General features: G+C 42.3%; 1 protein-coding gene across 1 annotated transcript in view; it reads left to right on the top strand.

Annotated features, from left to right (window-relative positions):
• The window catches only part of LOC124720190 (zinc finger MYND domain-containing protein 11-like), a 221,012-nt gene that overhangs the window by 189,754 nt on the left and 14,768 nt on the right, over positions 1–16,490 (top strand). Inside the window, exon 14 of the mRNA XM_047245513.1 lies at positions 5,562–5,714. Coding sequence (XP_047101469.1) covers positions 5,562–5,714 — 153 coding nt within the window. The remainder of the gene's footprint in view (positions 1–5,561; positions 5,715–16,490) is intronic.

The raw sequence follows: 16,490 nt of genomic DNA, 5'->3' as shown, positions 1-16,490 counted from the left end.
AGTCACTGAGGTTAGAGTGTGGGACCTTCAGTGTGGTTACCTCCTCATCTATGCGAGACCTTCCTATCTGTTGCTCACAGATAGGCTTTTCCTGTGCTCGGTAGTTCTGGTGTTACTTTCAATTACTGTTTATGCATGTTCTCGTGGACGACAGCACACAGCTCGAAGTAAATCAGTGTTTTAGTGGGTACTCTTATGGACATACAATATTTGTACCATTCTGAGTCTTGTCATCGGGAGTCGTGGGTGTGAGCTCTCTCAACTAACCCACCTCAGACAACCTCTCAGACAAACAGAAGCTAAACGATGTCAAAGTTAGCGTAAGGAGGGCTATGCGTGAAGCGTTCAGTGAATTCGAAAGTAAAATTCTATGTACCGACTTGACAGAAAATCCTAGAAAGTTCTGGTCTTACGTTAAATCAGTAAGTGGCTCGAAACAGCATATCCAGACACTCCGGGATGATGAAGGCATTGAAACAGAGGATGACACGTGTAAAGCTGAAATACTAACACCTTTTTCCAAAGCTGTTTCACAGAGGAAGACCGCACTGCAGTTCCTTCTCTAAATCCTCGCACAAACGAAAAAATGGCTGACATCGAAATAAGTGTCCAAGGAATAGAAAAGCAACTGGACTCACTCAACAGAGGAAAGTCCACTGGACCTGACGGGATACCAATTCGATTCTACACAGAGTACGCAAAAGAACTTGCCCCCCTTCTAACAGCCGTGTACCGCAAGTCTCTAGAGGAACGGAAGGTTACAAATGATTGGAAAAGAGCACAGGTAGTCGCAGTCTTCAAGAAGGGTCGTCGAGCAGATGCGCAAAACTATAGACCTATATCTCTGACGTCGATCTGTTGTAGAATTTTAGAACATGTTTTTTGCTCGAGCATCATGTCGTTTTTGGAAACCCAGAATATACTCTGTAGGAATCAACATGGATTCCGGAAACAGCGATCGTGTGAGACCCAACTCGCTTTATTTGTTCATGAGACCCAGAAAATATTAGATACAGCCTCCCAGGTAGATGCTATTTTCCTTGACTTCCGGAAGGCGTTCGATACAGTTCCGCACTGTCGCCTGATAAACAAAGTAAGAGCCAATGGAATATCAGACCAGCTGTGTGGCTGGATTGAAGAGTTTTTAGCAAACAGAACACAGCATGTTGTTCTCAATGGAGAGACGTCTACAGACGTTAAAGTAACCTCTGGTGTGCCACACGGGAGTGTTACGGGACCATTGCTTTTTACAATATATATAAATGACCTAGTAGATAGCGTCGGAAGTTCCATGAGGCTTTTCGCAGATGATGCTGTAGTATACAGAGAAGTTGCAGCATTAGAAAATTGTAGCGAAATGCAGGAAGATCTGCAGTGGATAGGCATTTGGTGCAGGGAGTGGCAACTGACCCTTAACATAGACAAATGTAATGTATTGCGAATACATAGAAAGAAGGATCCTTTATTGTATGATTATATGATAGCGGAACAAATACTGGTAGCAGTTACTTGTGTAAAATATCTGGGAGTATGCGTGCGGAACGATTTGAAGTGGAATGATCATATAAAATTAATTGTTGGTAAGGCGGGTACCAGGTTGAGATTCATTGGGAGAGTCCTTAGAAAATGTAGTCCATCAACAAAGGAGGTGGCTTACAAAACACTCGTTCGGCCTATACTCGAGTATTGGTTATCAGTGTGGGATCCATACCAGATCGGGTTGACGGAGGAGATAGAGAAGATCCAAAGAAGAGCGGCGTGTTTCGTCACAGGGTTATTTGGTAACCGTGATAGCGTTACGGAGATGTTTAACAAACTCGAGTGGCAGACTCTGCAAGAGAGGCGCTCTGCATTGCGGTGTAGCTTGCTTGCCAGGTTTCGAGAGGGTGCACTTCTGGATGAGGTATCGAATATATTGCTTCCCCCTACTTATACCTCTCGAGGAGATCACGAATGTAAAATTAGAGAGATTAGAGCACGCACAGAGGCTTTCAGGCAGTCGTTCTTCCCGCGAACCATACGCGACTGGAACAGGAAAGGGAGGTAATGACAGTGGCAGGTAAAGTGCCCTCCGCCACACACCGTTGGGTGGCTTGCGGAGTATAAATGTAGATGTAGATTCTGCTGTTACAATACTTCCCGCTTCCTTTCATAATGGCAGGTCTCGTACTCATTTCCGCATAATAAAGGGTGGTCTGTATACTTTTCATGAGGTAGCGTATATTTCTGACTACCACTAACGTGAGTGAGTTCTGCAGACTTCGCAGGTTTTCCTGTGACCGCTTGATGGCAGTAGTTGCATCACTGGAAAAATTCATCATTCTTGAAACCTTTCTTATTGTCTGTTGCTTTGTAGGTGTTAGCTTGTAACATTACATGAGTATGTCCCATACAGTCGGATCTACTTTGTGTCATGTGAGTGTAGGGGAGTTGAAACCAGTAGTGACCCATGATGTCATATCAACTTGAGGATTTTATTTTTTAATATGCATTTCATTCATTTCTAAATTTTATGGATTATTTACAGAGTAAAGAATTTAATTATGTACAACATTTAATAGGTAATGAGTTTTAATGAGATACATATAAATATGTTTCGGCATAGCATATAACCTTGTCGCATTATGCACGATATGTTTTCTCTTTGTAAGAACAAAAACTTCCATTTTGCTCAAGTAGTCGTCGAGTGCAGATCTGCTTTAACTTTCACGAATGGGCATAGAATTGTTAATTTACAGCCCGCAGTTGATTTAAAAATTATTCTAGGAATCACGGCCCGACGTTGGTGCAAACGAATGGCGCGCGAATTCTCAAATATCAGCGTGGAGTGTAAGATACGCTGCTGGATATCGTACGTCATCGTCGCGCGTGTGATTCAGCAACATAAACCGCAATTTATGGGCATTAGCTTGATAGTAACTATCAAAGACTTGTGTGAGCGGCATAGTAATCGTCTAGATGGTTAAAGCGAGCGAGAAGCGATTTACTGTCTGGATACGACAAATATTAATCATTGCATAGTCAGCTTGTTGATATGTTGTTTAGCAACTGATAAGCGGACAGTGATAGAATTATTGAAATGAGCTTTTAAGTATTAATGACCACTACACACACATCAGTAAGTGATTACTCTAAGTGTGAGTGACTTCTAGATTTGATGGGTTTGTTTTCGTTTCAGTTAATTGGGAGTTTTAAACTTCTTTCAAGGTTGAAACTTCATCAATGGTGTCGCGCTCATTCAGTTTACTAGAATGATAGATAGTACTAGCCATGCTACTGTTTATAGTTTTAAAAGAGGAGAGAGCACGTAACTGTTTTTCTTTTGAGAAATGTTCGGACTTCAGTCGTCAGTCTTCTCAAACCGGAGGCACGAGTGACGCTCCCTCACAGCACTACGATATCGTGAACAACCGCACGCGTGTGCCCCCTTCTCACTACATTTCTGCATTGAAAACGCTGAGATATAGCCGCGGTACGAAGAAGGAAGAAAGAAGAGGAAAGATCAGCGATAGGAACGGAGCAAAGAGAGAAGGGGAGGTCACAAGCTGATGTTAGCACACTGGCTAATACCCTTTCCCTTCCCTGGAGATTAGAAATGCTTGGATCAGATTACACTATGTGAGCATAAGTATTCCGACACCCCCAAAACATACATTTTTCATATTAGGTGCATTGTGCTGCCAGGTACTCCATATCACTAACCTCAGTAGTCATTAGACATTGAGAGAGCGGAATGGGGCGCTGCACAGAACTCAGAGTTTGAACGTGGTCAGATGATTTGGGTGTCACTTGTGTCATACATCTGTACACGAGATTTCCACACTCCTAAGCATCCGTAGGTGCACTGTTTTCAATTTGATAGTGAAGTGGAAATGTGAAGGGACACGTACAGCACAAAAGCGTACAGGCCGATCTCGTCTGTTGACTGACAGAGATCGCCGAATGTTTAAGAGCACTATGACAGTTAGGTGGGAGGTGAGAAAACTTGGATTTCATGGTAGAGTTGCTGCTCGTAAGCCACACATCACACCAGTAAATGCCAAATGACACCTCACTTGGTGTAAGGGCCGTAAACATTGCACGACTGAACAGTGGAAGAACGTTCTGTGTAGTAACGAATCACAATGTGGCGATCCGATGGCAGGGTCGGGTATGGCGAATGCCTGGTCATCTGCCAGCCTGTGCAGCACCAACAGTAAAATTTGGAGGCGGTGGTGTCATGAGTGTGGTTTTTCCTGCAGCGGGCTTGCACCCCTTGTTGTTTTGCGTGGCACTATCACAGCACAGGCCTACATTGACGTTGTAAGCACCTTCTTGCTTCCCACTGTTGAAGAGCAATTCAGGGATGGTGATTGCATCTTTCAACACGATTGAGCACCTCTTCATAATGCATGGTCTGTGGCAGAGTGGTTACACGTCAATAACATCCTTGTGATGGACTGGCCTACACAGGGTCCTGACCTGAATATTATAGAACACCTTTAGTATGTTTTTGAATGCCAATTTCTTGCCAGGCCTCACCGACCGATACGTCTCTTCAGTGCAGCACTCCGTGAAGAATGGGCTGCCATTGCCCGAGAAACCTTCCAGCACCTGATTGAATGTATGCCTGCGAGAGTAGAAGCTGTCATCTAGGCTAAGGGTGGGCCAACACCATATTGAATTACAGCATTACAGATGGAGGGTGCCACAAACTTGTAAGTCATTTTCAGACAGGTGTCCGGGTACTTTTGATCTCAAAGTGTATGTACAGAGTCCTTGACGAGTGAAGAGGCCGTGAAACTGAAGTAGGATGATTTGGTTTACATGTCATCTGAAAATAGTGTTTAGTCTAGATTTTTTTTGGAGTTGAGTTGCCGAGTCCGTTTGCTATCTTACTTTCACAGATTGTGTTGTTGTGAATGATATTCCTGCAGGTACATTGCTAAATGAGTCTGAGCTCGTAAGTGTCGTGAATGTAGTTTACTGTTTATCTCTCCAGGCTTCAAGCATACTGTACTTCAATAGGAAATTACTCTGATCCTGTGTTTAGTGTGCGTGTTTGTGATGTAAATTAGCTATATAAGAAGTTGGAACAAAAAGATTACACAGTACTTATGTATGTGTTTGATTACTAGAATTTTTCCCCCCCTGTAGTGTGTACTACTGCATTGAAGTTTTATCTTTGTATTCATTTTCAACACTAGCAATACCAAAATACATTTCTACATACGAGTTATACCATAATACATTTAACTTGTAACTTCCAAAAGAGGATACGTTTTAGCCAGTCCACAGGTAATGACAGCTACCAGTGAGACCAGACCAGCATCATAAGTATTAAACAAAACAGAAGGGCCAGTGGACAACTTGTCGAGCGAGTTTGTTAATATCTTTCTCGTTTCACTTCGCAGATTTTGTTTATTTGTAATAATATGTTAACAAGTTGCGCTGTAAGAGTGCAAATGTTCTCGGCTCCCATTTGTTATGTCAATGTGGACTTCTAGCAGCAGTCGAATGCCGTCCACGACACTGTATTTCCCAAACGTTGCTCCCGACAGCTTTATCTGACATTTCCTCAGGTGCGCGAGGAGGAGGAGATGGTGTCCTCGTCGTGCCAGGAGCCGCTGAGCACCGAGACGGTGGGCGTGCAGACGCCGCCGCGGCTGGTGCGTGACATGCAGCAGCGAGTGCTCAAGGAGCTGGAGAAGACGCACGCAGACGCCCTCGCCAAGGTATGCTGTACTGGTTGTTATCTATCTCGTTTCTTGGATAACTGAAAAATTGTGGAATCTTATGTGGTATATTGTGGTAGGACCACTCTCACCACATGTTTTTGAATGAGAATAATACGACTGGTTCCAGCACAATTTCAGCAAGCCTTATTTTTTAGTAGTTGCTGAAAGATTACACACCACAGATCTCGTTTGTCTGGGGGTTCTCGAAGTTTTGTCTGCAAAATAATCATTCCAACAAGCATGGCCTGGGTTTTCTTCTTGTTTGAAATAAACACTAGCAGAGCTGAAATACTTTCAGCTAAAAATTATACTTATTCCTACTTTTTGTTAGTAACTACACCATTTTCACTATGAACATTGATACTCTAAATCCATTATACTGCACTTGTCACATAAACACGTCCATCTCCCTCCAATACAGACAAAGAAGTGGCTGGCAAGCCAACATGTGCCCGGAAGTTGCAGACATTCCTGCATTCTAGATTCTTTGATCTACTGACCTTAATAAACTCTAAAGACACACATAAATAAATACATATAAATATACAGCATTTAACATCTTAAACAAATCCATTATTTATCATACAAGAAAATATTCATAATTAAATACATTAAACACATTTTCTGGCAACATAATGAAATTACCTTAACTCTTTACTGTGGGCATCATACTTTTCGCACGAGATAAACTTATCTCCAACAGTTAATTACATTACAACGCGCACCGGTTTCTGGCCACTCCGCTTTAGAATATCTCCCCTGCAGCCAACCCCCCCCCCACCCCCCCCCCCCCATCCCGCTTTAGAATATCTCCCCCGCAGCCAACCCCCCCCACCCCCCCACCCCCCATCCCGCTTTAGAATATCTCCCCCGCAGCCAACCCCCCCCCTCCCCCCCCTTCTCTCTCTCTCTCTCTCTCTCTCTCTCTCTCTCTCTCTCACTCTCTCTCTCTCCTCCTCCCCCTCCCCCCCCCTCTCCCCTCTCTATACTCCACTAGCCACACAATAGCACATGGCAGAGGGTACTTTTAGTACTACTCATTTCCCTATTTTTCTGTTCCAGTCATGTATGGTGCGCAGGAAAAATGACTGTAAGTTAATCTCCATATGAGCTCAATTTCCCCGATTTTCTATTTATGGTGATTCCGTGAGATGTATGTAGTGAGAAGCCATACGTTGCGCAACACTCGTCCCTCTCGAGTTTCGACAGTAAACCTCAACCTCTCCATTATGCACAACTCCTCTCTTACAGTCACTGTACTGGGGTTTATTGAGCATCTCTGTAACCCTCTCACACTGCCTAAATGACCCTGTGATGAAATATGCCACTCTTGCTCTCGATCTTGTCTGTTCCCCCCTAATAAACCTGCTTGCCAAGGGCCCCAGACAAAGTAAAATGCTCAGAAATCAATCGAAAGTATGTTGTAATTGATTGAGAAAAGCAGTTAACATTTCCTCAGGATTCTCCTACGACTCTCTCTGGCATCTGCTTTTCCTACTAGCGTCGGTATCATTTACAGTGATGTCCCCTTTAACGACGTATTGACTACAACAGCAGAATCCAGCGGTCCTGTCTAAACCCTATGTGAACGCTAGATTTAAAAAATCGCTTACTGTGACATCGCTTATTGCGACTTATCGTATAAAACCACATATTTTTATTACATTTTTGGATAAATAGATCAGCTATAACATAGAATGTTCATTTTTGTTTATTATGTATTTGGGGGATATTAACAGCAATGTAACAGTTATTTTCGAATTTGTTTTCTGCAGATTGTTGGTTTCAAATCAGGGTTAAAACAAATGCAGAATGATAACGCTCTTTTTAAATCAAAAAAGAAAACAAAGATAACTGACAACCTTAATTACATTGCATTACATGCTGCAGTTTAAAGTTGTATCAACCAGTTAAAAAAGTAAATAAGACTGCATTTGCTATGATTGCAGAAAACTAAAAAATTGAATTCCTTCGAAACACTGAATTGGAATAATAGTATATTCATTATTGTTGTTTTGTGGTTATTTGTGTTAGATATTTTCAGCTTGTTAAGGTACAGTACAACACATTTCTACAACATTTTAAAGGAACATAGGAAAGGTGTAGGCATTCGTCTAATTTATCGATACACTGCAGTCTCTTCATTTTGCTACTGTTGGGTAATTATTGTGATACAGTAACTGCAGCAAACTTGTGTCGTTTGTGACTATTATGCTATCCAGCACTTACAGTAAATTTTAAACATTGCTCAACATTTTATTCCATTCATTATCAAAGACTGCATCTTAAAGGTTTTTACATTTGGTTAACATTTTATTGCTGTACGTACTGCATAACTATCAGAAAAATTCTCTTCAGTTCCTCTCCAAAAATGCTCTACCGTAAATACCGTATGTTTATTGTGTTTGTTACTTTTTGAAGTGTTAACTCTGTGGGAGCCTAAAATTTAAAAATGCAAAATTTCTATCAAGGAAAAAAAGAGCGAAAACCCAATTTGTGTGACTATTGACTAAAACATCAGTAAACAGTTGGCTTATGCCCTGTCATTATTATCGGTTTCAGCTGTATTTGATTTATGCGGTTGTTCCGTGCAGTGTTGTTCGGGATGGTGCGAGCTAACATCCCGAGGATGTTCGGGCTCACGTGCGGTTCCCCTTCATTGAAATGTCTTGACTCAAACTCGTCTAGGGGTTGAACCGTGTGTGTTGCATAATACACCCTAAATTGGACACTTGTGAACCTTAGGTTAACTTGTCTGGCTGATGGCAAGTTTGCTAAATGCAGAGTTAATATAACATACAATAACCGTAATAATAATATTGGGAACCAAATCAACGACCCGTAAATGACTTAGGCCACTCAGTTGCAATTGGGTTAGAATAATGTGTACTCAGAAAGCAAACTGTGAAAGTGGTCGTATTTAGAGTTACTCTTACACTCGAGCGCATATCCATTTGACACAGTTCGATCATTCAAAATCTCATCGCGAAATAAAAGTTATCTATGCCAAAAGTTAGTTCACACCAGGCGCGTGGCTGCTCACTGCTCAGAGACTAAGTCCTGCGATACCACACAACGCAAAATTTTCTAAGTTATTTCATTTCCTAGATACCTAAAGACTGACAGGCCGCTTTCGCATCTCGATCCGAAATGTACCCTTTGGTGTCTTCAGCCAAAGTGTCCACTTTCGCGTCTGCACCAGCACTGTCCTCTGTCCGTCCCCGGCCACATTTCCCGCGTGCCGAATATCCTTGCTCAGCTGACTAGGGCAGTTCCCTTTCCTGACGCCGTCCATCTCATTGGCTACAGCGTATTCATTATTTTACATTTCCTACAGCCTAGGTATTCGTGGCAAACGTATCTGCTCCAGTGACGAATCCCTCAACAATTACACCAATAACCTGACCAGTGCTTTCCTCTCCCGCAACTATCCTGCAGACCTTGTCCACAAACAGATCTCCCGAGCAATACATTCCTACCCGTCCAACAGCAATGTTCCTACCCTGAGACCACACAGAAGCATCCCCCTTGTCACCCAATATTATCCTGGCCTCGAAAACATCAACAAATTACTCCGCCAGGGATATGACTTTCTCAAGTCAACCCCTGAAATGAGATCATCCCTTGACAAAATTCTCCCCACACCACCCAGAGTTGCCTTTCGTCGCCCCCCCCCCCCCCCCCCTAACCTCCGTAACATCCTTGTGAAACTCTACAATATTCCCAGACTACCTTCTCTACCCAGCGGTTCCTACCCCTGCAACCGACCTCGCTGCAAAACCTGCCCCATACATCCCCCCACAACCACCTACTCCAGCCCCGCTACTGGTAAAACATACACAATTCAAGGCAGGGCCACGTGTGAAACCACACATGTCATTTATCAACTGACATGCCTGCACTGTACAGCCTTTTACATCGGCATGACAACAACTAAACTGGCTGAGCGCATGAACGGACACAGACGAACTGTCCGCCTAGGAGACGCCCAATACCCAGTAGCGGAGCATGCCCTCCAGCATAATTCTAGGGACCTAGGAACCTGCTACACCGTATGTGCCATTTGGCTTCTCCCACCCAACACCAGTCCCTCTGAACTGCAGAGATGGGAACTTGCACTCCAACACATCCTTTCATCCCGCCATCCCCCTGGACTGAACCTACGTTAAACCACCTCACTCCCATTTACTCTTCAGTCTTCTCCTCTTTCCCTTTCCTCGCATCTTTCCTCGCATATTTTCATCCTACATAGTTGTGTTTATCTTTATACTATATACCTCTTTACCTCTGTATGCATCCTCTTTGGTTTGAAGCTGGCACAGTACTTACAGTAGAATATCTTTGGCTTCCCTCTGACAACCATGCCTCCATCCTTGCTACCCTCTGTATTTTCCTTTCCCTGTTGCTTCATAACCTGGGTTGTGAGTAACTGAATCTCCTTTCCCTTCTTCCCTTTCTTTCCCCTCTCTCCTCCCCGATGAAGGAACATTTGTTCCGAAAGCTAGGAACGTAAATTTTCGGTTCTGTTTTTTGTGTATCTATCGGCTGTACTGAGCTGAGGTAAGTACTGGCCAGCCCCTCTATCTCTTTGTTAGTATTTGTTTCACATCTTTATGAGATTTTCCATTAATCATTTATTTTACATTTTAGCATATTTAAATAATCAAATCTTGACCACTTCATGTTCTAATTAAAGTAACAATAATAACAATTACATAATAACCGTAAAATTCTTTTACATAAAATCAGTACAATTTCCTGCTTAACTTCGAATGTCACAGCCAGTAGCCTTGCACCAATGTGTTTCCTGATAAATAAATAAAGAACAAATGTAACCATTATGCACTAAACTTTACAACAAATATTCTGTTACCTAATGATTCGATAAGGTGTCATGCTGTCATCGTTCAATGTGTTCTGTGTGGAGAAAATGATGATCAGATGCTTAACTGAAATTACTGATAATTTAAATTTACTATATCTTTTAAACAAATAAAGTTACAGAGTTGATATATACAATGTTTGCCATTTTAATGATGCGTTTTTATACGAAATGTCAATCATTAAGATCAACCAAAGTGTACAGATTTTAGCATTCGTGTCTTTGCTACAAAACTTGTTAATTTCACTTTAACAATAAATCCTAAACTACTATAGATATGATCAATATTCAAGTTTTATTAGGATCACCAAAAAAATTTTATGAAGGATGGCAGATTAAAATTACTGTGTTTTAATTCCCTGCATTACTACACAATTAAATAGTTTCCATAAATGTTTCCCTTTATAGCCGCGATCGTAGCTCCACCGTATTTAACACTGCTACGTCTCCTCAGCCAGTAACAGTTTCTACTGGGTTTCCCTATGACGTAGCTTCTCGTCTGTCTCACTCACACATTACAGCGCGTAGGCCTCAATGGACAGTAGACGACTGTGAGTTTCCCCATCTCGTGGTGAATCTGCGCCCTTTTTGACACCCAGTCCTGGACGATAGGACTTGTTTCACAATTCTTGTAGGCCGACTCTTTCGGATATATACTTACACGAGAGCACAATGCTCGTTAATTCACAATGGTTACTCATGGGTGTTCTGCAGTAGCTGTTATTTCCAGCAATTTGAGACCAACAGTGTAGTTGTGGAGTAGCATATTTCTTCTCCTCTGTATGTGCAATATGTTAGTTTATTTACAACTGCCAGAGCCTGCACCATTCTTCAATGCCCTGCAGGTCTTTCTGCAATTTTCTGCAGTGTTCTGTCACTGTTACCCTCTTACAGGCAACCACGTCATCTGGACACGGCCTCGTGGAGCTTCAGAATGTTGTTCACTGGCTTGTTTATTTGTATTGTAAACAGTAATGGTCCTGTCACACTTCTTTGAGGTACTTCTGAAATTACATTTGCATTTGTCAGTTTTGTTCCATAGAGAGTGATACGTGGAGTTTTATCTGCAAGAAAGTCTCGAATCCCGTTAACAAATTGGGTCCGATACTTGGTAAGCTCGTATTGCTTTTACTAAATGACAGTGCAGAACTCTTATCAGATGCTTGTTACTGTTTCAGGTGGTTGCCCATATTGTAGATTTCTGTGTTTATTTATGCACAGCACATCAAATTTATTTACATTGAGTGCGAACTGTCAGTTCCTGCACCATTCGTCGATCATTTGCAGACCTTCTGGCAGTGCTACCTTCCTCCCGCCAACAGTATCTACTGTGAGCAGCTTTGAGAAACTTCTGGTGTTATGCACAACTAGTAAACAGTGACGGCCTTGTAAGATTCCTTTTGTATACCCTCCAAATTACCGTTACATCTGTCGGCTTTGTTCCATTAGTGAGAATGGAGGCCTGCACCTCTGTGTACGATACAGAATTGCTCGGGTGAACAGAGCGAGCTTAGTTTCGCAAGATCTGTTTTCGTGTTCACATTGATTTTCAAGCTGTTGTGCTCCAGAAAGGTCATAATGTGTGAGCATAAAACATGCTGGCACAATTCTACGACAAATGTAAGTACACCAATACGTATGTCTGTTTTTCTCGACCGTAGTGCGTACTAATTATGGGCAGAATTGAGAACTTTAAGAATTCTAGTCTCGAGAACGAAAAGGAATCGAATACAGGTCAGAGAAATGCGAGTACAATTCAGAAGTTAGGGGCACCGTACGCTATGCCGCACGACTGGATGAACTCGTAAAATCGAGTGGTGTGGCACATTTGAAAACAATTGGACCCGCATGTGGGACAACGCTGGTTCAGATCCCCATCTGGATTTAGTCTTTCTATTGTTTCCGTAAATTTCTCACAGCCCATGTTAGATGATGCACCCGAGATGTGCACTTGTGTAGCAGCATCACAGAATTGCCGACTTCTATTGACGTCTCCCAGTTACACAATACGTGCAGAATATTAATAGCACAAAAACTTGGAATGAAAAATTAAAGTTGCTTTCATTTGTGTGAAACATATCTGCGAGGTCAGTGTTCCTATTTGTTAAGTAATTGTTATTCTATCGTGTACCTATTGCGGAATTGTGTTATTACTGTACTAATCTGTGGGCTCGGTTTCGTTTTATATCGTGACACTTCTTGGAACAAGTATGTTTTTATCTAAATTTATGTTTATTCAGCATTTTTACAACGAGGGACACAGTTATTTTTGCAGCTGTTGGCCTGACAGTGACCATAACCAACAAGAGAAAGTCAGATTGATGACGATGAAAAGTCACGTGTAGTTGGGTTTGACCCTGGTTCGGAAGAAGGGATTAAGGCAGGAACATACAATTCCTGTTAATGAAGAGCCAGAGGCCTATCACCAGCCAAGAACTCTGTTATAATGGAGATTACTTGTTTTGACATCAACACTGTTTCAAGTTCTCTCCACGGTTCTCGAACACTGAAAATTGAGGCTGCTGTGTAGGTAGTTCGGTAAGCCGGGTTTTGGTAGTCCTGTTGTTGTCGTCTTCAGTCAGAAGACTCGTGTGGTGCAGCTTGTTTGTCCCATGCAAGCCTCTTCATCAACAAAAATGCCGTACCATCCGGATATACCTTCCAGTGTGTTGCCATTGTCACTGTTCCTGTACTGAATGGAAGGTCACCCCTGACGTACGTAAACACACGTGTGGGGGTAGAATGTCTCGTTAGAGTGGTTTGCAGTATTTCGTTTGAAAGTAAGGCACCAGAAGGTATCCATTAAAGACATCTGTGGAAATATAGAGTGAACATCAGTCTGGCCACGAAGTACAGTCGTAACCAGTGATCGGGTCCACATTGTCACATTATGCACAGAAGGCTTGTGAACCAGGGAAGTTGCTCAACATGCACACCAGATTAAAGGTGACACGGTGCAGACACAAAATTATGTCAGGTCGAAAGGTAGTGTCGAGGACTTCGACGCAGGCCGTCCACATTCGACAGGCGCACGGACGACCGATATCTACAATTTTTGAATTGAAGGAACTGTGGGCCGAATCCTCCAGAACTGTACTTGTAGTCGGAAGAGACTACAGGACGCCACGTGTCACCTGATCTGTTAGGAGACAATTGCACATTGTGAATCTCCGTTCTTCGTGACTGTGGCAAGAACCGTGTAGTACACCGCAACATTGTGGACTCCAATATGGTGACAGTATCATCTAGATTTGTGGTAACTCGAGTGCCCATCGTGCTGTTCTCGTGAACACATCCCTTCGGCACGTTAGGATCACCGGAATGGAATGACGTGCTCGTTCCCCGGACACGAACGCGACAGAGCTCGTGTAGGGTCAGCTGTTTTTAGGCACCGACAACTACCGTGCAGTCTGCACGACTTGTCGTGGAATTGTCATTGGAGAGTGAATGTGTGTGGACTGGAGTGGACTCTATGATCTCGTCGGTGGTATCTCGTGACAGATTAGAGTCTACAGTGGAGCACCTTGTACTGACATTGCTCGGGAGTGCTGTGAAAAACTCCGCTGTCGGAAATGGTTAGCTTTGTCTCTCTCTCTCTCTCTCTCTCTCTCTCTCTCTCTCTCTCTTTTGACACATCACAAATGAGTACACACACATGCCTCAAAGCAAATTTTTGTTTTCCATGCCATGGATTTTGAAATAAAAGAGCGACTCAAAACTTTTGTTGATGTGTAACTGCTGGGACCTACATTCATTTGAACCTGCTTGCTATAGTCAAGCCTTTATCTTCCTTTACTATTTTTACCCCCCCCCCCCCTTCTCCCACCCCCCCCCCCCCCCCAATCACCCCTCTCCCGTACGAAACTGATTGTTCTTTGATGTCTCAATATGTGTTGCATCAACTGATCCCTTCTTTTAGTGTAGTTATACCAGAAATTACGTTTAATAATTAATTTAGTACCTTAGCAGCTATACGATCTGGATATATACTGTATTTACTCGAATCTAAGCCGCACTTTTTTCCGGTTTTTGTAACCCAAAAAACCATCTGTGGCTTAGAATCAAGTGCAAAGTAAACGGAAGTTCTGAAAAATGTTAGTAGGTGCCGCCACAACTAACTTCTGCCGTCGAATATATGTAGGGCTACACAGGCATGCTTTACAGGCACAAAAATAAATACTGGCGCCAAAACCTCTGCATCAGTAAATAAATTTTTTTTAAAAAAGATGGAAAATGAGCTTTTTTTCTCCGTCCAGAGTTTAGACCACTGCGTTTTCATACATTATCCAACGAAGTAAATACAAATTCCGTATTGTTCATCTTCGAATGTAGCAGCATTTCAATGTACTACGAAAATCCGACTGGCAAGACTGTTCGGAATGTTTGTCAGTATGGCGAACTCGACATTCTGAATTTTTTCCTACCTGTGAGAAGAGATGGTTGCTAATAGGAACTTTTATGAATTGTGAATCACATGCAGTAGGCCTATTCTCTTCACCATAAGAGTAGTACGAATATAAACATTTTTCCATGTATTCTTTCGTGTTTGCTGCTATCTCATTTAAATCCTGTCCGCGTAATAAACTACGAAACTAGAGTGAGACAACAGCAAACGCGGAAGAATATACATATTGTCATGCTTATATTCATATTATTTTTATGCCTAATAGTGAGCAGTCAGAAATGAAGCACGGCAATTGACTAGATTTTTAAATCTAAGATGACTCTAATTTCTGTGCAGAATGTGTAATGTACTAAAGAGGCATCTGCAAAGATTTTCAAATGGAGAAAAATTTTCGTTAAAATCTAATTCAGAACATGTTCTATCATACGCAGTCTATTATTTGGTTCTTGTTGATCATTATCAAAGAAAGCAGCAGTGTAAGTAACAACAAATAGCAGTTTCTTGCCATTGTTTTGCTAATGAGACGGTCCCTCTCCCTCTCCCTCTCCCTCTCCCTCTCCCTCTCCCTCTCCCTCTCCCTCTCCCTCTCCCTCTCCCTCTCCCTCTCCCTCTCCCTCTCCCTCTCCCTCTCCCTCTCCCTCTCCCCTCTCATATTTTTTTTTAAGCACACAAAAGCAAGCCATGCCGCGAGCAGCGACAGGCCGTAAACACGCACTATCAGAATGCGACAAACAACGCATGACACAGAACATTAATGCATTTTCAGCTTATTGACGTAAACACCTATAACAAAGAGAACGGCACTTATCAGATCAAAGCAAAATAAGCAATCATTTCAAATCAGACGAAGCACTTGAAAGTGGAAGGGTACCCGTATAAATACGGACGGAGCGCCTGACGCATAGCAGTGGCTACCTGGTAAAGCTTAACTGCTAAGCTTAAGACTCGAACCAATCTACTGTAGCTGTATCGTCATTCATTCGACCTAATTTGTGTCTCATATTACAATGGACTAACTTTGTTTCGATTTGGAGGTGCGGCCTAAAACTTTTCTCTCCCCTTGAATTTCGAGTCTCAGATTTCAGGTGGGGCTTAGATTCGGGAAATTTTTTTCCTTGATTTCGAGTCTCATTTCTCAGGTGCGGCTTAGATTCGAGTAAATATGGTAATCTTCAGTATTCTTATGTAGCATTGCATTTCAAAAGCTTCTGTGCTCTTCTTGTCTGAACCGCTTATTTTTCACATTTTACTTATTCTTAAGGGACAGCCCTAGACACTCCCAGAAAAGATCTCCTAACACTTAATTTTATATGTTAAAAATACCTCTTTCTTTTCAAATGCACCCATCCTATATCCTCTTTACTTCAACCATCATCAGTTACTTTGTTGTCCTAATCTCTGGATCTCCTGACTTATTTCTGCAGCACACAGTTACCCTTAAAAAAACCTACTTTTATTGATATCCAACTTATAACATCTTTCAAGG

Source organism: Schistocerca piceifrons, chromosome 11, assembly GCF_021461385.2.
Source record: "Schistocerca piceifrons isolate TAMUIC-IGC-003096 chromosome 11, iqSchPice1.1, whole genome shotgun sequence".
In the NCBI taxonomy this organism is placed as follows: domain Eukaryota; kingdom Metazoa; phylum Arthropoda; class Insecta; order Orthoptera; family Acrididae; genus Schistocerca; species Schistocerca piceifrons.
The sequence above is the reverse complement of the archived record's forward strand: the minus strand, read 5'-3'. Positions and strand labels throughout refer to the sequence as shown.